The sequence below is a fragment of the Balaenoptera ricei genome, chromosome 14 (assembly GCF_028023285.1).
Source record: "Balaenoptera ricei isolate mBalRic1 chromosome 14, mBalRic1.hap2, whole genome shotgun sequence".
In the NCBI taxonomy this organism is placed as follows: domain Eukaryota; kingdom Metazoa; phylum Chordata; class Mammalia; order Artiodactyla; family Balaenopteridae; genus Balaenoptera; species Balaenoptera ricei.
The window spans coordinates 27986875-28013567 of NC_082652.1; the positions used below are offsets into that span (position 1 = coordinate 27986875).

A 26693-nucleotide genomic window follows, 5' to 3' on the forward strand; every position below is an offset into this window, starting at 1 on the left:
ACTGGACCACCAGGGAAGCCCCTGGATGTATGTATTTAGAGGTGATGTAGCAGTGAACCCCTTGTAGTCCTGAGACTACCCCCACCCAGATGCATCTCATTGGGTGATGGCAAAGTGGGATTTAAACCTCCACGGAACCCAAGCATGGCTGCATCCCACTTTGCAGGTAATGGGAAGGCACTGCTCAGGAGGGCTTGACCAGTCTGTGTCCCACCCCTCTAAGGCATTGGCCCAGTGATTTGGGGCAGACTACTGCAGCTGCTGCCCCATCCCCCAGGGCATGGTCACTCGCCTCCAAGCCCCAGGTCCTGCTTATTCAACACTACTACCTCTTGGCTGGACTGCATGATCCAGCTGCCAGGAGGGGAATCACTGGCACCCACCCAGCATGACTCTCTTGACAGAAGGCAGGAGGGAGGACTGAGTGTCTCACTGGGTTTGCCGCCTGCTGGCCAGGAGTCCTTGGACGTCGGGAGTCCTTGGCTTCTGTGCCTGTAAAGAGCTTTTGTTGAGTTCCAGGAGGAACACAGATAAGATGGCAAGAGAGTGGGGTGGAATGGGCCTTTGGGGGTGTCATGCAGGTTTGGGTTTTACTCTTGCCTGTGTTTACTACCAGCCAGGCCCTTGCCCTCTCTGAGCCCCAGTTTTCACAGGGCGTCAGTGCTCCAAGGAAGGATCAGGGCACCTACAACCTCAACGCAGGGCTGTGGAGCTAATCCAGCCACTGCTACTTGCCACCTTCTTTTGACTTCAGGCAAGTGACATACATAACTGCTCTGAGCCTCGATGTTTGCATCTGTAAAATGGGATAAATGAGAGCTGTGTCCTGCAACTCTGGGTTTAGAGCACTTAGCACATTGTTATTAACCTTAATACAACTATTTGCTGAGGGCCCACTTTGGAGCAAGCCCTGGGCCTCTGACTCCCCACTTTCTCTGCACTCAGACCCCAGACACAGCCCAGAGGCCAGTGTGCGCAGGGAGCCCAGTGAATGACTCTGTTCTCTTGCAAGGGCCCGGGTCAGTGCCCCTTCCCAGCCTCTTGCTCACTTGTAACCCGGTGCAGATCAAGCCGGCAGCCCTTCATCCTGGGGCCGGCCCTGCAGAACAGCCTCGAGGTGGGTTAAAGGCTGCAGTGGCCGGTCCAGGGTCTGTCCTGAGTTTGGCAGGGATGTCAGGGGTGCAGTGAGGAAGATGGCCAGTTAAGAGGCATGGAGGGGGCGAGCAGGGCCCCACCAGTGAGCATCCCTGCAGAGCCTCCAGCAGGGCCCAGTGCAGCGCGGGACGCTGGGCGGGCAGGTGACGTGTCCTCGAGGTCAGGGCCCAGGGGCCGGTGTCCGAACCGGGCGGGCTGCAAAGGCCGCAGGGGTCACGAGGCGCAGCCGGGCGCTTGGCGCAGCCCCGGGGGCGGGGCGCCGGGAGGTGCAGCCCGGAGCGATGGTGCGCGCAGCCAACTGTGCTCCGGCTCGCGGCTCGCCGCCCCGCCCCTAGCCGCGCTGCCCAATGGCGAGTGCGCAGGCGGTGGGGGGCGGGGCCTGGGCGGTGGCGGCGGCGCGCGGGCGCAGCACCCGGAAGTCGGCGGCGGTGGCGGAGGTGGTGAGTACGCGGTGGACTGCGGGCGGCGGGTGGCCGGCGGCGGGTGGCCGGCTGCGCTCCCCGCGGTGCTCGGGGCTCGGAGTCGGGAAGCGGGTCTCGGGAAGTGGGGCGCGGAGTCGGAAGCGGCCGTACAGCCCGCCCTGCCTCAGTTTCCCCTTCTCGAGGCGGTGAATGCAAATCCAGCGGCCGGTCCGGGGAGACCAAGCCGACCCCGGCCGAAGGAGCGTCCCTCCCATTCCTGGAAGGCGTTTCCAGTGTCCCCGCCTGGGTGGGGCGTGGGCCCCGCAGGCAGGGCCGGTGTCCCTCGGTGGGGCAGACTGGCCGATCGGGAGCTGCGCGGTCATCGCGGGGCGAGGGTGGGTGGGCTACGCGGCTGTCGGCCCCAGAGCCCTGAGTCACGCTGCTCCCTCCCTGCGCCCTGCTGTGGGTGACAGCTGATGTCTCTCCGGGGAGGCAGCAAGTGCCAGGTCATCTGTGCGTCTGGACACGGTCTTCCTGGGGTGGCTCAATACTCAGACCTTCCCCCCCAGGGCGTCAGGGGAGGAGACTGGGCAGGGCTGCATGCTGGGCAAGGCCTTGTAGCCTCTGGGCTTTAAGACGCCTTCCCGCCCAGCAGCTACCACGCTCACCTCTGGGCCACAGATTTGGCTTGGGCCTTCTGGCCTTGGACCGGTCCCTGAGGCTCAAGCCCCCGTCTGTCCTCCACTGGGGATGTCACATGGTCAGCCAGGCCTGCCCTGCCATCCTGCTGCGGACTTGCCCACTGATGTTTTGCTGTTGCTGTTTCCATGCGGCAGCTGTGCAGTAATGGTGCTGTAAGGGGCGCCTGCAGCTGGTAGCTCTTGGGAATTGCTTTTTGCTGCTTGTTCCTTAGTCTTCTGGGCAGCCTTTCACGGCAAGTATTTGTTGGCCAGACACCGTTCACAGCGAAGAAAACTCAGGCCGAGGGCCAATGGTGTTCCCAAGGTCAGTAAGAGCCAGGGTTGGCCTCTCCTCCTGAGCCCCTCTCCTAAGAACCTTCCTGCGTCGGGTGACCTTTCGTGTGGGGTGGGGCTGCAGGAGGGTGGCTGTGTTGGCAGGTGGACACAGCAGAGCTTCTGTTCCCCCCTCTCCAGGTTCCCAGGGCTCCCAGTGGGCGGGCATGTTGCCCTGGTGCTCCCACCCCCTTGGACCCCTGACCATTCACTTCAAAAGCATGTGTCCTGCAGTCCTGTGGCTGTGTGTTACTGGTGTGTCTGCAGAATGCAGGCCCCTCAGACCAGACCACTAGCCGTCAGCTCTGCCCCGCTGCCCAGCCCCTGAGCCGTATTACTGCCTCATGCTTTCTTTGTTTTTTCATTTCTGGGCTGTCACTTTGATCATGTTTACCCTGGGTGTAGTTACATGTGGTGTTGTGGGGACTTACTCCTGTGCTGGCTGCTGCTCTAGAAGGCGCCTCCCGGTCCCACTCGCCTGTCCGTGGATGCTGCTGCTTCTGAGGATGTCAGTAGCCCAGGGCAGGGAGGTAGGCGGGCTGCTACAAATAGGGCCACGCTCGTCACTGACACCCCAGATGTGTGAGGACTGGGTCCATCCTTTGGCAACATGTCAGCCGGTGTTGAGGACAGTTTGTTGGTCTGGACTTCGGGGTTTGGTGATGGGCTCTGAGAGAATGAGGACACCCCTGGACCACTGAGTTCCCTTTTCAGGGTATCGATGAAGCCTTTTTTTTTTCCCTCTCAACTTTTTTTTTAGGTTGCAGAAATAATGGATACACGCTTAAAAGTAAAGAGGCCAGCCCCCATCTCGTGGTGTCAGCTGGTACTCAGGGAGGCTCTGCTGGGTCTTCAGGACCATGCCTACTATAAGTATTTACTTCCACCCTCTTTCGAGGGGCTGGTGGGAATGCCCCCTTCCTCCCCTATTAACCATGTGAGCTATAGGGGCCACCATGAGGCCGGGCTGGCCCCCGCCTTGTGGGGAAGCTGTGTTCCTGCCAGGAGGGGCCGGGGTGCGGAGCATCCAGAGCTCACCGTGGCTCACTGTATCCCTCATTTGTGTTGCCCTTTTGAACCTTGAAGGGACAATGATACTTGGTATGAGGCTGAATTAGTGCTCCTAAGACATCTTGAAGATCTCAGGAAAGAGTGTCGCCATAGAAAATGTGTCATGGTGAAATGCTACTTATCAGCCAGATGACAGAGTGTAGATTATGGAGTTCTAGGTCGTGGGCAGGGAGGAGGGCACAGTGTTTGGGGGGGGGGGGCGGCGGGCTGCTTGGAACGATTAGGATGGCAGGGCTTTCTCAGCGAAGGCTCCGGAACAGCGACAATGTGTTCCCATGTGTTTACCTCCTCTGCTGGCAGCCTGGGGGGACGTCACACGTCACTTGTAAAGAGCAGCTCCTGCCGTCCAGTTCCGCCCTGTGCAGGGTGGGTGGGGTGCCCAGCTCCTCTGCTCAAGGCCAGATGGACAGGCTGGCTAGCCTTGACCACGTTCCTCCACATGTGTGCGGTGCTGGGCGTAAGGAGTGGAGCCGCCGACTCTAGGGCTCCATCACCCCCTGCCCAGAGCCCTAAGCAACAGCCAGAGGAGACTGATTGCTGGGACCCGGGGCCTCACTGTCCCACTGGCCCAGGCCCCCTTGTTCCTGCTTGCTCGCATGTGTCCCCGCATTCCTCGCTGCCTCTGGCCAGCGTGCTCCCCTCTGTCTGACAGAGGGAAGTGCTCCCCGAGGGCACAGGCCCCCACCCCACCCGGTGGTCGCCTGAGTGTGTGGGTCCTTGTGCAGAACTCAGGGCAGCCTGGCCGCTCCGTCCTGTTCTGAGGAGCTCTGAGCTGGGGCTGGATCCGCCTTGTCCGGTCTCCTGAGAATTGCTCTTCCTGCCTCACCCCTCAGTGCCCCCCCACCCAGAGTAGCAACTCAAAGCCAGCGGGGAAGGAGGGCAGGGTCTGTCCATGTTCTCCTCATGGGCAGCTTTCCAGGTGGATGATCCTGTTTTCCCTACCGGAAGTGTGCAGCGTCCAGCTCCAGGGATGGTGCAGAGTGAGCCCAGCATGCAGCCGCCATCCAGATCAGGGTGTGGACACCGTCACTAGCACCCAAACGTCTCCCTGCGGGTCTCCATTGTCCCCTGGCCAGGTGGCCTGCCCTGACTTCTGTACCCACGCATGAGTCTTGCTTCTTCCTTGCCTCGTACAAGCACCGAGTGGTATGCTCTCATGGGTGGGGTCCCGCTGTGCCCCACGCTGCTCAGGCGGGTGGACACCACTATGGACAGACAGCCTGGCTTCCAGCTCCGGGCTGTGGACTTCCTCGTCTGTGTCACTTCATGGACATGGGTACCCCACAGTGCCTGGTGTGCCCTGATCAGTCGGAGTTTTAGAAGCTTCTGTGAAAAGCCAAGAGGGAGACTCACCTTCCAGATACCACAGCATGTGCTGAAGCTCAGGGGCCGAGGGGCCGAGTGGTGGGGTGTCCAGGGCGTGACCCAGGTGGTGGCAGACAGCATGCCCGTCTGCTGGGAAGCATGGGGGTCCGTGGCTCACACCTCCCACATAGGCAGACCCTGGATACATCCTAGAACAAAGCCCAAACGCAACCACGCACGGAAATCAAGAGAAAGGGGCTCTTGCTTTGAGATGAGAAGGGCGAGAACCATGCAGTACAAGTGGGGGGACTTGCTGTGGAAGGACATATGGATTCCGATGGAGGCAGCACAGGCAAAGGGATGGGCCACCCCACCCCGCTGCCACCGCACTGTGGGACAGAGGCCCTGGATCCTGGCACGGTGTGCCAGTGGCTGCTGGGGGATGCCAGCAGACCACCTGAGCATCTCCTGCCACTGCGGTGAGGGTCGGGGGAGCAGTGGCGGGTCCCCTCGTGCTGGACGCCCCTGTGCCAGACATTGGAGGGAGTCGGCCGGGCGTGCTCATCTAAGAGCGCCACCCCCTGCCCAGTGATTCTGCCTCCCGGATGTCTGCCTGGGAGACAGGACGACACCTGTTGGGAAGGTCCTCAGCCTGTTTGCAGAACGTGCGCACCGGGCCCGGCTGTGTTACTCTGTATGGGTGGAAGCTGGATGGCAAGAGTGGACAGAAGGCGCACATGCCCCGGGCAGCAGCAGGCAGGTGGGGGACGCCGCTACCCAGGGCGTGGGCGAACCGCATGGCCAGGTGGCAAGAAGACAGGGTGGCGGGGTCCTGTGCATGTGATGGAGCATACATCTGTGGAGTACGTGGAGCCATGGGCGGGGGCCTTCCTTTGGGGCCTTGCAGTGAGCACAAAACGACATGCCCCCCAACCCTAGTGGTGACAAATATGGCTTCTCTCTGCCACCAGGCCCAGAGACCCACTGCCACGCCACGTGGGCACCCTGGGCACTTGTCAGGATGTTCGGCCATCTCACAGCCTGCATCCTCCGGTCCTGGGAGGCCCCCTCAGACTGCTGCCCATGAGGCTTCCCCTCAGCCCAGGCCACCGTCTGGGGTCTTCCTTCCGTGGGGGCCCGTCTGAGGCCTGGCTGCACCCCTGTATGCGAGGCAGTTGTAAGGCAGCCCCCCAGCAAGATACACATGGGCACAGTGATTCCAGGACTGTGGCCAGGACGGAGCCGGCTGCCCCACTGTGAGCTTTCCTGGGGGCTGCTCGCACCTGGGGAGGGTCAGCAGGGATGCTCAGGAGCACGCTGGCTGCCGAGCATTTCCGTGACGTGGCTGGAGCAGCTCATTCGTGTGCCAGGGGGTGCAGATGGGCAGGTCCAGTGCCCGGGGCATCCTGAGAGCATGTACTGGGGTCAGGAGACCCCACGTGTGCCCACACTATCACCCCGAGTGCAGCCAGCAGGCACCCCCATCCCCCAGAGCCCTCATGTGGCCCCTGGCACCACCTGAACTCTCGGTGAGAGAGGAGCCTGCCCAGGATGTGCCCGACCTGGGAAAGGGGTCCCCAGCTGTCCCTCCCCTGCCCCGTGGCACTGGGGCCCGGCCTCCTCCAGGTCAGTGTGTCACCTGCCCCATCGGGTGGGGGCCCTGCTCTCCTGGCCTGGGTCCCCCACTGCCATCCTGCTTGCCATGGGGCCAAGCAAGGGGGAGGGAGGGGGAGGGAGCCCCCTCACCTGCAGAGGGCAGGCGTGTGGCATCCGACTGCCATCCACACACCTGGCGGGGTGTGCACGTCACCTTAGCGGCCTCCACACCCGTTGGGCCGGCACGGCTTCCTGTATCGCTTGAAGCCGCAGGCTTTGCCCACCTCCAGGCGGCGTCCACCCTGTGGTCTCTGAGGCCTGTGGGTGAGGCTCCTCGTCAGGCCCCGGGACCTTCCTGCCCACCTCTGGCTCTGCCTCTGCCTCTGCCTCTGGCCACCTGGCCCTCATGGCGGCCCCAGCAGCCACAGAGCTCTGACATGGGCGTGTGGACACCCCAGGCTCCAGGTGAAGGTGGGCGGGGCGGGGATGGCGTGAGAAAGCCGGCGTGCTTCTGCCCCGGTCGCCCCCCCTCCCTCGGCACTTGCCAGCCCAGGTGCTCTTCAGGGTGACTTCCTCCTGACAGGCTTAGGTGTCACCTGGTGAGGAGGAGCCCTGAGTTTACCTGGAGCAGTGAGACCTGTTGAACTGCTCCCCCACCTCACCTTCCCACTCCGTGGCCTTGGAAGCCTTAGGAGCGGAGGGGAGCATTTCCCAGCAGCGGAGCGCCCCGGGCAGGATGCCCCAGTCAGTGCCCCGCTGCAGTGCAGTGGTGGGACGGCAGTGGTGTGTCCAGGGCTTGCTCTGGGAACCCCGAAAGTCAGCAGGGGTGTCAGGGAGGACTCGCCAGGCCCCGAAGAGGGTGTTGGAGCTCGGCCTGGGTTGGGGCAGGATGGAAGAAGGGCCCTGCACCCACAGGACCTGCGAAGGAGGGTGCTGGGGGTGGTGGGAGTGAAGCGGGAAGGGGATGGGCCAGTTGGCAGCGGGCCTGGCTCGAGTGGGGGGTGAGGGATTGGAGAGAAAGGCAGTTCCTGATGGTCTCTTCCCCAGGGGCTGGCTTTCCTCTGGTCCTTCCCTCCCAATGACCGCGTCTTCACTCTTCACTGAGGCCGCAGCCCTGGGTTCCGCGCCCACACCACTGGCAGCAAGCTGCCCGGAGACCGCTCGGCAGCCTTCCTCTGACCGCGGAGCCCTTCTTGCCACCACCTTCTGGAGGGCTTGTCTGCCACCCACCTGGGCCAGCTAGGGTGGTGGGGTGCTGCAGCCGAATTGGGGGGCTCTGCATCTGGCCTGTGAGCAGCGGTGGCCGGCGACCTCGCCCAGTGCCAGTCATGCAGCCTGGGCTGGGCGTGGGGGGATGGCAGGCATGCTGGCCTCCTTTGACGGCCCAGAGTAGTGTGTTCCTGGTGACGCAGCCCTTTGTCCTGGCGGGGCCGGGGGTGGTGGGATCTCAGCAGGGCTTCTCCCATTGACCTCGGCCAGCCTGGTTGCCACAGATGACACAGGCCAACCTTGCCTGGAGCATCCTTGTGTCTGGGAGAGACCAGCCCCCTCAGGGTGGGGGACCTGTGTCTTCTGTGCTGGACTCTGGTCACGAGGCAGGTGCTGGGAGCCCTGCCAGCTACACGGGACAGGTGGGATGACGAGGCCCTGTGATGCCCAGCGTGCTTCCCATCACCCTGCACTGCATTCTGGGTGATTCTCATTCTCTGTGCCTAATCTGCCGAACATTCTCTGCCAAGTTTTAAGTCGTACTTACTGGGGCTGCTGTTTCTAAAGGGTCTTTCTGGTGCTGGGGTGGACACCCCATTTACTCTTTATCATGTCCTTTCCCTGCAGATATTCCTGAGCTCCTTTCTCCTGTACTCAGTGGCTGGTTTATGGGACGTGTGGGGACTACTGCTGGTTCTTGCTGTGGTGCTTTGTTTTATGTGGTTCTTTCTATTGTACTGCTTTTTGTTCTTGAAATTATTTGTGAGACTTCTCGGAAGTCTGGGATGAAGAGGAAAACTTTGGTTTGCCTGGTGCCCAGGGGCACTGCCAGTGCAAGCACCCATCAGACCAAGTCCCTGGACCCCTGGTGTGGCCCTAGTTCTGCACATGGAGCTTCTCAGGGACCACGCCCACTTCTGTGCACCTTCCCTGCGGCCCTGGTGTGGCTGTGGATACAACCCCCCAACCCTAGCTCCCTGTCCTGGGTCGGTCCTGGGCTGTGTCTTCTGTCTCCCTCATCCCTGAGGCCACCAGAGCCTGGTTTGCCCCGTGGGCCACTGCCCTGGGGCAGGAACTGCTGCTGTACTCTGCTGTCTTTCCTCTCTGGGTTCCTGTGTTCTCTGAGATGTTGGCTAAATCCTGCATGACCTTGTCAGCTCTTGGTTGCTTTTAAGATTTTTCACCTTCTTTCAAGCGTTTGGAATTGCTTTTACCAGGGAGGTCGGTCCCAACAGTCTGCCTACCAGTACTGGGATCATCAGGCACTCCTGGGATGATGGCCACCAGTGGACACTGCCAGGCCGCCCTGGCGGGAACCCAGCCTGTTCCCATCACCTTGGGGAACCCTTCTGCACAGGGCCCTTCTGCATCAGCACTGCATGTGGCCCAGCATCCCGGGGGGGGGGGGGCAGCGGCTGGCAGCCCATCTCACATGGCACACATCCCCTAGCGCCCCGGGCTGCTGCAGATGGTGCTCGTCACCGCAGCAGCACCTCAGCTGCACAGCCACAAAAGTTGGTCCTCTGAGGCTGTCACCACATCTGTGCCTGGAGGAACACAGGGCTGAATCCTGGGGGTCCCTCCAGGGCCTGTGGGGGCCGACAGGGAAAATAGTGGGGTGAACCCTGCCCCTGCCACCTGCGCCAGCCAGACCAGTGAGCACGAGTGAGAGGAGGGTGGGACGCCCGAAGGCCTCGTGTGCTGGGCAGCTACCGCGTGGCTCTGAGCCACGGTTGTGTCTGTGGTGCTGGCCTTGGGCTCCGGCCCATCCTTGGCTTCTCTTTGCACGGTGGCCAGAGCCACCATGCCCGCCCACCCACCATGCGATGCTGGCATGGCTTTGAAGCCAGGGTCGGTGTGGTGGGAACAATCTCCTGTGAATCCCAAGGTGGGAAGGGTTCCGTTTCAGACCCCAGAACCAGAAGCAATTGCCAACAATCCAGGGCCAACGAGGTCACAGGCGTCAGGGGAGTGTCTGGCCAGTGCCCAGGAGCGTGTTTACAGAGATGGATGAGTGTCAGGGCATCCGACACGCGGTCTCCTCGTCCAGCGAGGGTCTGGGCGTCGTGAGCCCATTCCGTTTGGGCAAGGGAGTTTTGCAGGTTTGGGAGGCAGTTCTGTTGTCTGCCATTTACTCAACTCATTTTTCCTTCTCCCACAGACCTCGTTACCCCGTGTGAGCCAAGCCACCCCTTGGGGACCCATGTGCATCATCTTCTTTAAGTTCGATCCTCGCCCCGTTTCCAAAAATGCGTACAGGTAACCCCCTCGTGCTGCGTCTGCTATCCTGCTCGGCCTTGGGAACACGCCATCCTCAGTGCCTGTTTGGGCTCCATGTGCGGGGTCGGGGGCAGAGGCCAGGCCCTGGGACACGCTGCCCGGGCCCTGCCCTGCCCTCTCCCACAGTGGCCACTCAGTGTGGGCAGGGACCCTGAGTCGATGTGCAGAGATGCTAAGACTGAGCCGCTGAAGGTGGCCATGTGGGCAGGATGGGGGAGTGACGTGGGTCCAGCACAGCCCTGCACCTCTGACTGGGGATCAGGTTGCAACAGAACAGAGTGATAGGGAGCGACACCTGGCTTGTGGGGCTGGAGCCTGTGGCCAGTGAGCAGTCTGGGTGGTGAGGGCAGAGTGTGGGGGGCGGGTCAGGGAAGCTGGGGGACCAGCTAGAGGAGGCGGGAGGCCGAGGCCAGTGAGGGGCCACACACGGTCCGGATTCCTCTCCTCCCCATGACCCCCGGCTCTGGACGGCGCCCCTCCATTCCCCGGCACCCTGGTGGGAATCCACCGACATTTATCCACACGGAGAATGAGGCTGGGATGTGACCCTCAACCACAGATGAGCCACTAGTGCGACTGCCTAGGAAGTTTACATCATCTCAAGATCTGGAACATTTCAACTGGCTTCTGGGATTCCGTGCTACCTGATGTGTGGCTGAAGTAACTCATTCCAGGCTGGGGAACGGGGAACAAGGGGTGCCCAGTGTCCCTTTCCTGCAGGGGAGTGGGCAGCAGGGCCATGCTGGGGGCCGGGAGCTGGCCCTGAGCAGCCCCCAACAGAGCATGCCGTGTGAGTCAGGGTCCAGCCAGGGGACAGAATCCCGGAGCAGTGATTTGAGCAGGGAACGTCTAACTCGTGGAAATATAAACTGTTGTGGGATCGGGGTGCCCGAGGCAGAGCCTGTCTTCCATCCTTGGGCTGAGACCCAGACCTTGCTGGGGGCACAGCCGTGGCACACCGGGCAGCCGGGAGCTCTCTGGGCACTTGCTGGAAGTCTGCCTGCTCCGCTCGCGCTGGCCGCTGTCTGGGGCGCTTGTTGCTGGGGAAGCCGCACCCAGAGCCTGGGAGAGAAGCCTCTCCCTCTGCAGCGTCCCTCCAGCGCCCTCTGCTGACAGAACTGGACCTGCAGCCACTGCAGAGCCCCCAGGAAGGGCGGGAGTGGGGCTGAGGCAACAGGTGGATCACTGGCGCTGTCGCCTTCCGCGCTGAGAGTAGCACTCCTTCCTCCTGACAAGTGAGGACACGCGGCCTGATGGCCACCGAGTCCATGGCTGCCTTGGTTCTTACTCACGGATTCAGCCAAGCCCTGAGGTCACCCCTGTTCTCCTGGGAGTGAGAAGGAATGGAAGGGACGGGGAGGGGGAGCCTGCGTCCTGCCAGGACCTGCCTCTGACAGCTCCCGGGCTGGGACTCGGTCTCAGCATTGATCTCAAATGTTGTCCTAGCCTGATGGCGTTGGAGGGTGAGAGGGGCTTCCGGCTCCGGGGTGGGCAGCTCTCACATGTGATGTGGGACTAGGACGGGAGGAGTGGGGGTGGAGCTGCTGTGGGAGGGACACTGCAGCAGGGCCGTGAGGAGAGCCTGGTGAGCCGACCCTGGGCCCATCGGAGACCAAGGAGGGGCCCCCAGCTCCTGGAGTTGCGGGGGGCAGGCACAGAGCCAGGAGGCCTGGCTGTCCTCACCTGGGCTCCCTCCCACCTAAGCTGTCGCTGCCCTGGCTGGCAGTGCAGCAGCTTCTGCCCCCACCCCAGTGCCCATCACTGTGTTCACTGCCGGCCCCCCACCCAGTGATGTCAGGAGAAGAAGTGTACTTTGTGTGTGTGTGTGTTTGTGGTTAAGTATACATGACATAAATTTACCATTTTTAAGCGCAGGGCTCAGCGGCATTAAGCACATTCACACTGTCATGTAACTGTCACCAGAACGTTCTCATCTTCCCAAACTGACACTCTGTGCCCAACAAACACTGACTCCCCATCCCCCTCCCCAGCCCCTGGCACCCACCCTCCTTCTTTTTGTCTCTATGACCTTGACTCTTCTAAGTGCCTCATGGAAGTAGCATCATATGTTTTCTTTTTGTGTCTGGCTTTTTTTCACTCAACATAATGTCCTCAAGGTTCATGCACGTTGTAACATGTGTCAGGATTTCCTTCCTTCTTAAGGCTGAATAATGTTCCTTGTGTGGATGGACTATGTTTTGTGTCTGCGTCCATCCTGTCGGCGGACACCTGTACTGTTCCTGCTTCTCGGCTGCTGTGGACATTAGTGTACAAGTACCTGTCCCAGCCCTCTTTTCAGTCCTTTTGGGTATATACCCAGAATCAGAAAATCCTGGATCACACGGAACCTCCAAGTTGATTTCCTCGTGTGTCTTCTGATGGCTGTACCAGAGGCTCCCTGCAGCGTTGGTCCGTGTCCTCATGTTGGGTGGTGGAGTGGGTCATTGTGGCGCTTTGTCGTCATGCATCATTGAGACTAGGTCCTCTCCCCACAGCCGGAAAGGCCCAGACCCAGGGCCGCCGTCCACTTGGACACCACTGCCCACAAAGCCTGTCCAGGGCCTGGGACCCACACAGGCCCCTGCTCCGGCACGTTCGACATCGCACCTGTTTTCATCTGTGTTTGTGAGCTAAGGTCACCCCTGTGTCAGTAATGCTCCAGGGTCAGCTGATTGCAGAGGACTCTTCCATCTGGGTCTGTGGCCATCCCTGCCGTGTGTAAGCATTGATCTAAACAGATCACCTCTGCCCTGAAGGACAGAGCGGGACATCCTCACTCTGATGCTGTGGGTGGTGCCACTCCTGGCTTTGTCCTTTCCAGTCTCATGGGAACCTGTTTTCTGGCCTCCCTAGAATTAGTTCCTGAAAGATGAGGCCAGCCCTGCCAGCTCTGCCGTGCCTGTGGGGCTCTTGAAGCCTCTCTCCCCTCCTTGGGTTGCAGCCGATTTAGAGCGTGTGTCCTGTGGGCTATTCAGACAAGTGCCCTCGTGGGTGTGGGAAGGGAGGGGAGACAGCCCAGTGTGGCCGGGAGTACATGTGAACTGCCTCTGCAGAGCAGCTCCAGGCCTGATGTTGGGCTGGGCCATGACTGTCATGGACCCCTCGTCTGCACCCCACCCCCATGTCACCAGCCCACTGCCCTCCATATTGGGGCACCCATCCCTCCAGACGTGGCAGCTCTCCCCGCATCATATCCCACTGCCATGTCCCCCCAGGCACTGCCCATCATGATCCCCCAGGCGCCCTTGGGTTTGACCTGCCTTCCAGGCTGCATACCTGCCCACCCACAGGTGCCGCACCCTCCTGGGGTCACCCCTGGGGGGTCCCGGCCTCTGCACCGCACCCCCCACCACGCCTGAGGTTGCCCAGCACTTGGAACCTCCATATTTTGCCGACACGATGAAAGTCCCGAATCAGGGGACCTGGAGTTCATGGGACGGGGGTGTCCTGGGTGGGCCTGACCTCATTTGGGCGGCCCGCAGAGGGACCAGCCCCTCCTCAGGGAGTAAGCTGCTGCCCTTGGAGGGGCCCGTGGCCAGAGCTTGAGGGCGGCCTCCAGGAGGCGAGTGACCTCGGCACACGGCAGGCGAGACCAGGGGCCCCAGTCACATGGCTTCAAGGAACTGACCCCTGCAACAGCAGAGACCCCGCCGACCAGCACCTGTGTCACCCCGGGGCTGAGCACCCGGCTGAGATGATGGGTGGGCGTTGCTTTAAGCTGCCGCATTTGTGTAGATGTTTGGCTGCATAGAAGACCAGCATACTCCCGTCAGGATGGCGCTGTCATGGCTGTCACGTCACCACCCTCTTTGTCAAAATATCATTTAGACCCACAGGCTGATGCTTTTACTGGCTCCACCTGGAGGGACTGCTGGGCCAGCTGTTGCCCTTTGGGGTGGCTTCCATGGAGGTTGTCACTACTGGACACTTCATTGGACCCTGGCCTGTGCATCCGTCACTGCTGCCAAACACCCCCCGGCGGTGTGCAGATCCCTCCCCTGACTGTGCCCAGACCCACCCCTCAAATGATGACAGACCCTTTCCATGACTGTGCCCAGTTGGACTTGGAAGTGAGGAGTGAGGGGCTTCCTCTCGCTTGGAGCCTCCACGTGGTACCATCATGCCCACCAGCAGTTCGGCTAAACAGTGACTCTGATGAAAGCAACCCAGCGCTTCAGGCTCCTAGCAATTAGCAAACACCTCGCTTCTTGTCTACAAATGGGCAGTTGGAGTAAGAGGACAGAGGCACTGCTCTTTCGCTTTGTTATTTTCCCTAAGTTTTCCTTTCTGGAGTCTTCACAAGAATGGGAACCAGAAGCCACAGCACCGGCCTGGTTCGGGCTCAGCCTCCCGTCCCCTGCGACTGCAGGGGTCAGGCGAGCGGGCAGGTGAGGGGCGCTGGGCACCTGAAGGAGGACACTTGATCCTGGCACAGGAGCCACCGCACCCTCTGTGGGGCCCAGGCCCCACAGCCAAGTCTCCCCACCCGGGGAGGGGGGGCATTGCGCTGTCCTTTTCCTGACTGCTGCTTAGCAAGCTTCTGCCAGGATGGGTCCCAGACTGGGTCCCAGGGGGACAGGGCAGACGTGGCAAGAGGCAGGGGGTGGGGTCCGGGTCAGGGCCTGGCAGCTGGAGCTGCAGAGGATCCTTCTGTGAGCTGCTGCGGCTCATGTCAGGGACAGTGAACCCCCTGCCCCCTGCGCCTGGACCCGGCGCAGCCCTAGAGCCAGCTGTGTGGAGGAAGAGCCAGGCCACAGGCTAGACGGGCATCCTGAGGGTGGTGAGGCTTCCAGGGTGGTCCCTGGCGGTGCCAGCGCCTGTGGCCGAGGTGGCGTGGGAGGCACAGGTGGGGGGTGACACGTGCGCACAGGTGAGACACTTCCAGGGCCCTGGGGTGCCAGCACTGGTTTTGCCTTCAATTTTGTGAGTGTCTTTGTTAATTCACATTTTACCACAAGCCAGTATTCATGAAATCAATGAGTCGATGCAAACAGTACCTCTGAAGACTTCTGAGGATCTAACCCCTGACTCAGCGAACTTGGTTTCAGACCCACTGTGGCCCCAGGTGCCGCGCCCGCCTGCGGTGCTTGGAGGGTCCTTCGGCGGCCACTCTTAGACCCCGGGGTCTACGGGACCCTGTGGGGTGACCCCGCCCACTCAGTCACTGTCTGTGTTTGTAGTTATTTTAAATGGCAAAGCTGACCGAAAACTTCGTTTTCTTATCTCAAAACCAGGGCCCTGAAAACATCGACGTCTTTCCTAATTGCCAAAGAAATACTTGTTTGATTCATAATACAAAACACTAGTGAAACACAGAGAAGTCCTCACTCGCTCCCTCCCAAAGACACCCCAAAGTGCGGGATGGAGCAGCCCTCGGAGTCCCTGAGCGCTGGTGGGAGGCTTACAGGGTGTCGTCAGGGAAGGGACCGAAGGGCAGGAGGACACGCCCGCCCAACGCCCTGTTCCAGGTGGTGGAGCGAGCAGGGCTGAGCCGGCAGCCACCCGTCTCCTCCTCCCAGCGGATCCCCGTCCTCTCTGGGACTTGCCCACGTTGCTGCCTACCAAGGTGCGTTGTCTTGGTAACGAGAGGAAACACGTGACTCTTCCACATTCACGCGAGACCCTCAGCCGTGCTCTCTCCTCAGGCTCATCCTGGCCGCCAACAGGGACGAGTTCTACCACCGGCCTTCCAGGGCCGCGGACTTCTGGGGGAACAACAACGAGGTCCTCAGCGGTGAGTGTCCCCGCTGTCCACCCAGCACCGTCCACTCAGCTTCACGTGCCCGGATCCCCGGGGGAAGCAGATGGAAGGTGGGGGTTGTATTTGGATCCACCATCCGCTGCGGTTGGTCTCGTGTGAGGCATGAGTTCAGACCGGTCACCTCAGAGCATCATGGTTGTGCGTGCATGCATGTGTGTGTACATGCATGTGTATGTGCATGTAATTCTGTTACACACCTGGCACCCCTTGCCCCAGGGAGAGCGGCCTGAGTTTGGGGAGCAGAGGCCCGGCTGGCAGGGCTGGGGGAGCCGATGAGGAGCCCATGGGGTGGAGTGGAGGTGACCGCACCCCGCCTGCCCTGCCGGTGGCTTCCGCGGGCCCCTTGGAGGGAGCAGCTCCTATCCCAGCAGGCAGGGGCCACTCGGAGGACGTGCAGACAGGTGTCGGCTGGGCCAGGGACCCTCTCTGCCTGCGGAGCCTGGAAGCTCGTCTGGAGCATTCACGAAGGCCTCCAGTGTGGACTGGGGTCGGGCAATGGTGCTGCGTGGGAGGAGGATGGGAGTGGGGAGACCAAAGCGGAGGTCTGGAAGGAGGTGGGGAGAGCTGTGAGCGGGGCCCTCAGGGTGGGAGTGCAGGAGGGTGAGGCTGGGTCTTGGCCTCACCAGAAGCTGCTCGGGAGACCTTGGATACCTGCTTGCTCGGGAGCGTGGGGTGGGGCTGGCAGGGAGGCCCCCGCTGCCTGAGCTCTGGGCACAGCGGTCGTGTGTGGGGTCTTCAGCCAGGCCGGCCATGGCTCCCCCAGAGGTCCAGGGGCAGGCCTGCTGGGCCACGGGAGGGGGTCCGAGGGGAGCCTGTGGGCATGGCCAGGACCATCCTGGGCTAGGACGGAACAAAGGGGTCGTGGGGAGAGGGCAGGCCGTGTGTGTCACTGCTGCAGGGCATGCATGGGAGGCTGAAGTGGGGACTGCTCGGGACGGGTGAGGTGAAGGGCGAGGAGCTGAGCCTTCGGGAGGGAGGCGGGAGGCACTGCTGGGGCACTTTGTAGATGAGGACACGGAGGCTCAGACGAAGGGTGAGCCTGCCTGGGCCCCTTGGCCGTCCTGGCCCCTGGGCTCCACACTACCTGCCCTGGTCAGTGCCCATCCCGCTGGGGAGCCCCAGCCACTCAAGTCCTTCACCCTTTGCAGTGGTTTGGAGGCGGCCCCTGGCGCGTTGATACGGGTCCTGCCAGGCGGGAGGGTGGCCCTGCTGCACCGCAGTGCTGGGTGGACCCGTGGCCACTGCGCCCGGCTCAAGCCTGGGAGACCCCAAGGTCCACCCCCTCCCTCTGTCTGGCGTCACCCAGCGTGCACAGAATTGTAGCAGCAGCGTCAGCATTGCTGGGGACTTGTTAGGCATTCAGGAACCTCTGGGTTCTGTTTCTTCAAGTCCTCCGTCTCCTGCTGTCTCTCCTCAGCCCCACAGTCACACGTGTGTCAGTTTATCTGAAGTGGTCGTGCCCTTCGGTGATGCTCGGTTCACTTAAAAGCCCTCTGTTGTCCCTGCTCCTTTTTAGGTGGTTTCTATTGCCATATCCTTTACTCACGTTCACTAACCTTTTTTTCTTTAGTGTCTAATCTGCTTTTAATCCCATTCTGCATATTTTTCATCTCACACACTGTAGTTTTTATCTCCAGAAATTCCACCGTGGTATCTTCCTTGTCTGGACTCTGTTGTTTGGCCAGATGTGGAAGCTTCATTCACTTTCTAGTTGTTGGTTTGTTAGAGGCCTCTGTCCTCTGGATGTGAATCCTTTGCTGGATAATTGTGTCACTGTCTCATTTTCTTCATGATGTCCTTTGGTGAGCAGAATATTTTATTTTAATGAAGTGCTGTTTATCTTCTGTTTTGTGACTTGTTCTTTTTGTGTCTTACCCACAAAGTCTTTGCCTATCATGAGGTCGTAAAGATATTTTCCTCTGTGTGCTTCTGGAAGCCTCCTGATTTGGGTTTATGCTTAGGTCTGTGATTTGTCTCAAATTAAACTTTGCGTGCAGTACAAAGCAGGGACTGAGCCACGCCCACCTCTCCAGCTGTCCCTGCAGCACTGACCAGTGGGCCTCATCTGGCCTGTGCATGACTATGGCAAACTGGCTGAAAGTCAGTTGATCACATCCGTGTGGGGTCGTTGTTGACTCTTGTGTACCACTGACATGTCGGGTGCTGCAGCCTCTGAGCAAGTCTGGGAACCAGCTGAGGTGAGCCCTGTGGCTTTGCTGCTTGTTGGGACTGCTGTGGACGTCCTGAACTTCAGGGCCAGCTTATGAATTTCTATAAACACCAGCCCACGGGGTCTTCACTGGGATCATGGTCATCCTCTTGGTCATTTGGGGAGAACTGTCATCCTTTTTTTGTTTTGTTTTATTATTTTTTTACTGAAGTACAATTGATTTACAAGGTTGTGTTAATTTCTGCTGTTCAGCACAGTGATTCAGTTATACATGCATATGTGTATATTCTTTTCCATTATGGTTCATTATAGGATATTGAATATAGTTCCCTGTGCTGTACGGTAGGACCTTGTTGTTTATCTATCCTGTATGTAATGGTTTGTATCTGCTAATCCCAAACTCCCACTCCATCCCTCCCCCACCCCCCCCTCCCCCTTGGCATCCACAAGTCTGTTCTCTATGTCTATGAGTCTGTTTCATAGATATGTTCATTTGTGTCATATATCAGATGACACATACAGGTGATATCATATTATATTTGTCTTTCTCTTTTTTTTTTTTAAACAGTTTTTTTTTAAGTGCTACGTTTTTTTTTGTTGTTGTTTTTAAATGAGCTTATTTATTTATTTATTTATTTATTATTATTAATTTTGGCTGTGTTGGGTCTTCGTTTCTGTGCGAGGGCTTTCTCTAGTTGCGGCAAGCAGGGGCCACTCTTCATCGCGGTGCGCGGGCCTCTCACTATCGCGGCCTCTCTTGCTGCGGAGCACAGGCTCCAGACGCACAGGCTCAGTAGTTGTGGCTCACGGGCCTAGTTGCTCCGCGGCATGTGGGATCTTCCCAGACCAGGGCTCGAACCCGTGTCCCCTGCATTGGCAGGCAGATTCTCAACCGCTGTGCCACCAGGGAAGCCCTGTCTTTCTCTTTCTGACTTATTTTACTTAGTACAATAATTTCCATCCATGTTGCTGCGAATGACATTATTTTGTTCTTTTTTTATAGCTGAGTAATATTCCATTGTATATACGTACCACATCTTCTTTATCCATTCATCTGTCAGTGGACATTTAGGTTGTTTCTATGTCGTGGCCATTGTGAATAGTGCTGCTGTGAACATTGGGGTGCGTATATCTTTTCGAATTAGTTTTCTCTGCGTATACACCCAGGAGTGGGATTGCAGGATCATACGGTAGCTCTATTTTTAGTTTTTTCAGGAACCTCCATACTGTTCTCCATGGTGGCTGCACCAATTTACATTCCCACCAACAGTGTAGGAGGCTCCCTTTTCTCCACACTCTGGGAGAGCTGTCCTCTTAACCATGTGAGCTTCCCGGGCAAGGAACAAGTCTCCTCCTTTAACTAGGTCGGCCTGACGTCCATCCCTCAGCACACACATCTTTCCCGTAACGTTTTCCTAAGTGTTTTAAAACTCTTTCAGTGCTGTTGTAAATGATTAATTGAATTTTCATTTCCCAGTTCTTGCCAAGTATTCACTTATTCCAGTAGGTTTTTTTTGTAGATCCTTTTGGATCTTCTTTACATACGATCCTATCTTGTACAAATAAGGACAGTTTTGCTTCTTTCAGATCTTTGCGGCTTTTAGTTCTTCTACTATTATAACTTATTACTGTTATAATAATAATATGTTAATGACTTAGCTATTTTCACTCCAGTTGTCAAGTGAAATGCCCCTCTGGCCTGGGAAGACACTCTCCTGGGGCTGTAGTGGCCTTGCTGCCCTGTGGCGGGGCCCACGGTTATGGAGGGTTGCAGCCTGCGGGGCTCCTAGTGAAGGGCCCACCGAGGGCTGGGTCCTGCCTAGGGAGGACAGCCGGTGTCCCTACACCTGATCAGGATGCGGGGCTGGGGCCTGGCGTGATTTCTGCAACGGAGCTGGTGCTGTGCCCCGAGCCTGACGCCCACCCAGGCATCAGGATGTGTTGTGCAGGGGCCGGGGGCTCCCAGGGGCATCAGGTGTTGTCCCGGGCGAGGGTCTCTCCCACATACCCATGGTCCCCAGGGGCTGCCTCAGCCTGCAGAGTTCCAGTCCCCGTTTCACCATAAGGGCTGCTGGGCTGGTGGTGACACTGTTGTTGCCGCAGGGCTGGACATGGAGGAAGGCAAGGAAGGCGGCACGTGGCTGGGCATCAACACGCGGGGCAAGCTGGCGGCACTTACCAACTACCTGCAGCCACGGCTGGACCGGGACGCCCGGGGCCGAGGTACGGGGTTGGGGGGGGGCGCTTCCTGGGCACCTGGAGGGACGGGAGGAGTGGCGAAAAGAGGGGCCCTGAAGCCCCATGGCTGGCAACGCCAGGAGCCACCCTCGGCCTGGCCATATGGCTCCCACTTGTGGCCATGGCATGGCTCCCGACTGCCGTGTTGTCACTGCCCGTCTGGTGGACATATACTGTCCCCACTGAAGACTTTTCCCCTCTTGCTGGACTTCCATGTCGGGGCACAACAGGAAAAATTTTCAAAATCAGTTCTTGGTGCCCTCCTCCTTGGCTGCCGGGTTGCTGAGGTGTGGCCGTCCCGTGGGGGACCATCAGTCTCCCCGGGAGAGGGGCTCAGTCCTACCGCCCCGGCCATGGGCGTGTGTCCCCTGACGTAGGTGAACTCGTGGCCCAGTTTCTGACCTCAGACGTGGATAGCTTGTCCTACCTGAAGAAGGTCTCCGCAGAGGGCCACCTGTACAACGGCTTCAACCTCATAGCGGCCGACCTAAGGTGGGTCTACCAGGTGGGGACGCAGCCCCCAGGCGCCGCACAGGGCTGGGTTGCAGGCTCGGCAGGCAGCGGGAGCCGGGGCATCTGTGGCAGCCTCTCTGGGGACATTACACCTGGTGGGCTCAGGGAGCGTCCCGAGGGCCGAGCGCCTCCCAGACCCACTGTCCTGGGGACTCAGGGAGCCAAGCTGGGGCAGCGTGAGGGCCGCCAGCTCCTGCTGTGGGAGCTGGAGTAGGGCCAGGGGTGTACCCGGGCCAGACCGGCCCCTCCGACTCATCTCCTCCCTGCGTCTGTGGCTGAGGAGCCCGTTTTTGAGCCATACCTCACTTGCCCTGTGGTCTGGTGGCAGAGGTGCCCCGGTGGAGAAGGCGGTGCAGGCACAGCTGGGTACGGAGACCCCGGGCCCCATGGTGGTCGGGCGCTGCCGAGTGCTGGGCAGAGTGGGTGACGAGGCTCACGTCGGCTTCTGCAAGGGGCTCGGCGGACGGCTCCTGGGGCAATGACGCTGTCCATGCCACCCATGGGCCCTGTCACCAGAGGACATGGTGGCCGGGAGCTTTCTCCGCCCCGGGGTGGGGCAGACTGCCTGGGAGTAGGGCAGGAGCAGGGGCAGAGGGGCCTGTCCTAGAGGCGGGAGGAGCAGGTCCCCCAGGGAGGTGCAGGCCCTTGAGTCCAGGGTACCTGCGCTGGCTGTGAGATTCAGGAGTCAGGTTGCTGGGACTCTGCAGGAGGCTGGGGCCACGTGGGGAAGTGGCAGTTGGGGTGTGGCCAGGCCCATGTTGGCACACAGAGAGATGCTGGGCGGGGTGGGGGGCAGATAGCTCAGCAACAGTGGTGCCTGCACGGATGGTGCCACCTGAGTGCTGGGGCCCGGGCTGTGGGGCTTGCCAGATGGCGAGGGTTGGGGACGCCCTGTGGCTCCCGTCTGACCCTGTCTCCCCTCCGGTCCGCAGCACAGAGAAGGGAGATGTCATTTGCTACTATGGAAACCGGGGGGAGCGTGAGCCTGTTGTCCTGGCGCCAGGTGAGGCTGCTCTGGCGGGTGGCACAGGGTGGGGCTGCTCTTGTGGGGACCCCAGTACTTTCAGGGACCGGGTCCCTGCTGATTTCCCTCCTGGGGCTGTTTTTCGGCCGTTCGTGTACCTTGTGGCCAGTAGTGGCCATGGCCTCACCTGGCCCACATGAGGCTGCCCACAGGTTAGGTTGCCTTCCCCCTGTACCGAGTCCCTGGCTGTCTGGAGAGAATTGGAAGCTAAAAGGCACAAAAGGATGCAGAGACCTCCCCCTGCAATTCTGTGGCCTTTGTGGAAGCATCTGGAAACCACCCCATGATGCCCTCAACTGTGACTGGAGATGCTTCTTTTCTGCTAAATTGCTGCTTGGAAGGAATTCTTTTGAACTCCGTCCTATTTCATCCCTGAGCCTGCCGCGCCTGATCCATGTCCCTTAAAAAAAAAACAACAGCTCCATTGAGATATAACCACATGTCATACAGTTCACTCATTAGAGTGTGCCTTCAGTCGTTTTTACTCTATCTACAAAGTGGTGCAACCCTCACTAAAATCCAACTCTAGAACATTTTCATCACCTCACCAAGAAACCACACCCACTGGCACTGCCACCGGCCCCTAGAAACCACTAGTCTCCTTTCTGTCTCTGTGGATTTGCCCGTCCTGCACATTTTACATAAACAGATGCAGACAATACGTGGCCTTTTGTGTCTGGTTTCTTTCCCTTTATGTAATGCTTTCAAGGTTCATCCATGTTGTAGCGTGAGTGAGGGCTCCATTCCTTTTTATGGCTGAATAATATTCCATCGTGTGGATTTTCTGCCTTTTGTTTATCCATTATCCGCTGAAGGACACTTGGTTGTTTCCACCTTTTGGCTATTGTGGAAAATGCTGCTGCGAATGTTTGTTATATGTTTTTGTGTGGAAACGTTTTCATTTCTCTTGTGTGTGGACCTAGGAGTGGAGTTGCTAGATCATAAGGTAACCATTTAACCTTTTGAGGAATTGCCAGACTGTTTTCCAAAGCAGCTGTGCCATTTTATATTCCCAGCAGCAACTTATGAGGTTCCAGTCTCTCCCCATCCTCGCCAAGACTTGTCACTGTCTGACTTTTTGATCGCAGCTGTTCTGGGGTATGATGCGGTCTCACTGTGGCCTTGATTTGCATTTCCCTGATGGTTAATGACGTTGAGCAGCTTTTCATGTGCTTGTTGGCCATTTGTGTATCTTGTTTGGAGAAATGTCTATTCAAGTCCTATGCTTGTTTTTAAATTGGGTTGTCTTTTTGTTATTGAATTGTAAGAATTGTTTTATATATTCTAAATACAAGTCTCTCATCAGTTGCATGATTTGCAAATATTTTCTCCCATCCTGTGGGATTTTCCCCTTTCTCGTTGGTCTCTTTTGAAGTACGTCATTTTAAATTTTGATGATGTCCAATTTTATGTATTTTTTTTGTTGTTGCTCATGCTTTTGGTGTCACATCTAGGAAGTCATTTCCTAATCTAAGGTTGTGTAGCTTTTCCCCTGTTTGGTTTTAGCTCTCATGTTCAGGTCTTTGAGACATTTTCAATGGACTCTTGTGTGTGGTGCACGGTGGGGGTCCTGCTCTGTTCTTTGCATGTAGCTGCCAGGTGCCTGATGGATACAGCGCGGTGATGCCGTGGCTGGCGGCGTGACTATGGGCCCCACAGTGCCAAGTGGCAGTAGTCATGTCAGACTTGGCCCAGAGTCCGGTAGCAGCAGAGGGTGGTGGCTCTCTGTCATTGGTGCATCTTTTCAGGCCGCATGGCTCCAGGTTGGCTGCCCCTGCTGCCTCTTGAGAAGAGGCTCTGGGGGCCTTTCCACATTGAAGCTGGGCCTCTTCTTGAGAACTTGTCCTGAGAAACTTGCTCTAAGACCCTACGGCGCCCCCAGCCAGGACCTGGCCTACGCCTCGGGCCTGCCAAGGTCAGCGGGCTCCCTGACCCCGGCTGACCCCGGTGGGCCGCCTCCTGGCCTCAGGCTGTGGTGCTCCCAGCCTTGACCTTCTCAGGTGGACCCCCATGTCGGGCTCCCCCAACTTATGGACGGACCTTCCTCTGCTGTTGATTCCGATCACCCATCCCTGAGGCCTGGCGAGTTACTGGACGCATGTAGAGAAGGGGCGGGTGGGTGGAGTTCCAGCCACAGCCCCCGACACCTCCGACGCTGGCCGAGCCAACCCCTCCTGCAGGGACCTACGGGCTAAGCAACGCGCTGCTGGAGACGCCCTGGAGGAAGCTGTGCTTCGGGAAGCGGCTCTTCCTGGAGGCCGTGGAGCGAGGCCAGGCACTCCCCAAGGACGCCCTGGCCGCCCAGCTCCTGGACGTGCTCAACAACGAAGAGGCGTGAGTGCCGTGCCACACACACACACACCCGCCCCCCGGCTCTGAGAGGTGGCTACTGTCCTTCCACAGGGCCTGCACGGCTCTGACTGGACAGAGCCCATGAGCTCGTGCCCTGGGCCCTGGGAAGCTCCTGGTGGCCCCAGCACAGGGACTGGCCGGCAATCGCTGTCCTGCGGCCTGGCCCCCACAATGGAGCCCTGAGTGAAAGGCTAGATGGAGGTTCGAGGCCTTGACCTGGAAAGTGCCCAGAACGACCCTTGTGGTTCCCCTAGCCCCTCTCTGAGGCTGGAGGGCTCCTCAGGCGCTACAGGGCTGCGGCTGAGCGTTGGTGGGGATAGGTGGGGGGCGGCCAGTGGTGACCCCTCCTCTGTCCTTCAGGCAGCTGCCGGACCCGGCCATCGAGGACCAGGGCAGGGAGTACGTGCAGCCCATACTTAGCAAGTATGCGGCTGTGTGTGTGCGCTGCCCGGACTACGGCACCAGGTACGACGGATGGGCCGCTGGTGGGCCCTCCTGTCCCTGGAGGAGCCCACCTTCCCCAGCTCCTCCCCACCTCCACTCTGCCTAGAAGCCACTGCAGGTGTCTGGGCAGTCCCCGGTGGTGGTGCTGGGAGCCCTGGGGGTTCTGAGCGGGGAAGTGCCTGGTCAGCCCAGGGCCCACCCTGCTGAGAGTGGTGGGCAATCAGGGCTCGTGCTGCAGAGGGTGGGCAGGGCGGCCTGGGGGTGTTTCAGAGGGGAGGTGATAGGACTTGTGGGCAGGGGCCTGTGGGGCCCGCAGCTCAGGGCCCTGATGCCTCACAGGGGACCCTCTGCTCACCGAGACTGAGGCTGCTGCTCTTTGTGACCCATCTCGAGCCAGGCCAGTGCCCAGCAAGGCCCCTCGCACCTCTGTTCTGATCCATTTGGGGCTCTGACTGGCGTGCAGGGGTCCAGGGGCAGCGGGCTGAACACAGGCCCCATGCTCTCTTTCAGAACCAACACAGTCATCCTTGTGGATGCAGATGGGCACGTGACCTTCACAGAGCGAAGCATGCTGGGCACGGACCCCTCTTGCTGGGAGACCAGCACCCACGAGTTCAGGCTGCAGAGCTAACCCCCACCCGGGTGTGGCCGGGGCTCCCGGGAGGCCCTGTCACAGGTACTGCCTGTGACTCGGCCAGCGTCCCCCAGGGCCAGAGCCCTCTGATGTGTGTGAACTGTTTGCATCCCCACGTCAAGCTCGGGGTCCAGCCTTGTGCCAGTGGAAATGACGGAGGCCCATGGCCAGGTGTGCGGCAGGCCCAGGTGTGCCGTGCCTCCCCCTGCCCACGCACAGAAGCTCACACAAGGCACACGTGACACCCATCATGCACGCGTGCACACGTTACAGGCAGTAGACGTGTGCACACGTGCTCAGATATGCACACGCTCCAGGCATGCACCCCCCATGCGAGCCAGACACGCAGAGCTGTGCCTCTCAACACCCACACGTGCTTCTGGCCAGTGAGTCTTGCTGTGATCCCGACAACAAGAGTGGATGTCTGTTTCAAAGTGGCCCCTCCTCTTCTGGGCGTAGCCAGTTCCTGACCACCAGCCCTGCTCTTGGAGAGGACACGGGCCACATTTGAATGAGGAAAACCTCCTCCATAGCACAGGCACAGGCCGCTGGGTGGGTCCGGTGGTTCTGTGGGTGCCGGGGGGTCCTGTGTGTGGAGCTATCCTGTGAGGGGGCATCCATGTGCACTGGGCCGCCTCGGCAGGCTCTCAGGCCTCCACCTGTGCAGGGGGGTCATGGGTTCCGGGCAGGCCCATCTCAGGGAGGGGACACAGCTGCCCCTGCCATTTCCCTTCTCCTAGGGAGTTAAACTTCATAAGACTCTGTACTTGAATGTGAGACACTGATAATAAAACTCTTGAGGCCGTTGTGAGCCAGTGCATTCCAGGCCCTTGACTCTGTGACAGGATGACCAAAGCTGCCGTGCGGGAGCCCCCAGGAGCTCCTGGGGCCCAGACCCCGGTGCAGGGCTCTTCCTCTTTTCCCTTTTGCTCATGGCCTCCTGAGCACTGTGACGGAAGCCAGGAGTTCATCCGGGTGCAGGTGGGAGCCCTGGGGAGCAGTGCACACGTGCTGGACCGTGGAGGCCGGGGGATGGCAGGAAGGGCTGGGCTTCAGGTAACAGAGCAGGTGGAGTCTGTCCTACCCCAGGGCCCTTGTTTTGGGCAAGCACCCTGGAGCTCCTGTCCCCAGCTGGGGCTGGGCATTTGGGGGTCCTGTGTCCAATGCTGACACTCAGGCTTCCCTCCGCCTCAGCGGCCGACCTGACTTGGCCTTCTCAGTGCAGTGACAGCTCGGGTGAGCTGTGGACCTTGACTGGGCCCAACCTGCCTCTCCGTCACTTCTCCCTTCCTGCTCACCACCCCACAGCCAGGCATGAAGGGGCTCCCAGTGTGACGCAGCCTGTGCCCCCCACCCACGTGTCCAGCTGAGCCATGGCTAGCCAGGCTCCCAGCTCCGGCACTGCCAACACCCTCTGTCTGCTTCAGCAGGCCACCTTGCACCATGAAATGGACCAGGTCCCCACACCAGCACCTGCCCTGGCCAGGCAGGTCTGCCCTCATGGGGTGCCGCTGGACTGGGTGCAAA

The 26693-nt window shown here is 59.5% G+C and overlaps 1 protein-coding gene across 3 annotated transcripts; it reads left to right on the forward strand.

Annotated features, from left to right (window-relative positions):
- Positions 1 to 1532: 1532 nt before the first annotated feature.
- Positions 1533 to 25977, forward strand: TANGO2 (transport and golgi organization 2 homolog). Of its 3 annotated transcripts, XM_059894219.1 has the most exons (9): positions 1533 to 1595; positions 9912 to 10009; positions 15676 to 15764; positions 20065 to 20184; positions 20577 to 20691; positions 21645 to 21715; positions 23917 to 24070; positions 24449 to 24553; positions 25043 to 25977. In XM_059894219.1, exons 2-9 carry the CDS (start codon positions 9954 to 9956, stop codon positions 25161 to 25163), a joined length of 831 nt encoding a protein of 276 aa, XP_059750202.1. In that variant the 5' UTR covers positions 1533 to 1595; positions 9912 to 9953; the 3' UTR covers positions 25164 to 25977. The 3 variants fall into 3 exon arrangements, with proteins under 3 accessions (XP_059750202.1, XP_059750204.1, XP_059750203.1); XM_059894221.1 differs by lacking the exons at positions 1533 to 1595; positions 9912 to 10009 and adding an exon at positions 11598 to 14418; XM_059894220.1 differs by lacking the exons at positions 1533 to 1595; positions 9912 to 10009 and adding an exon at positions 15354 to 15596.
- The last annotated feature ends 716 nt before the right edge of the window (positions 25978 to 26693 follow it).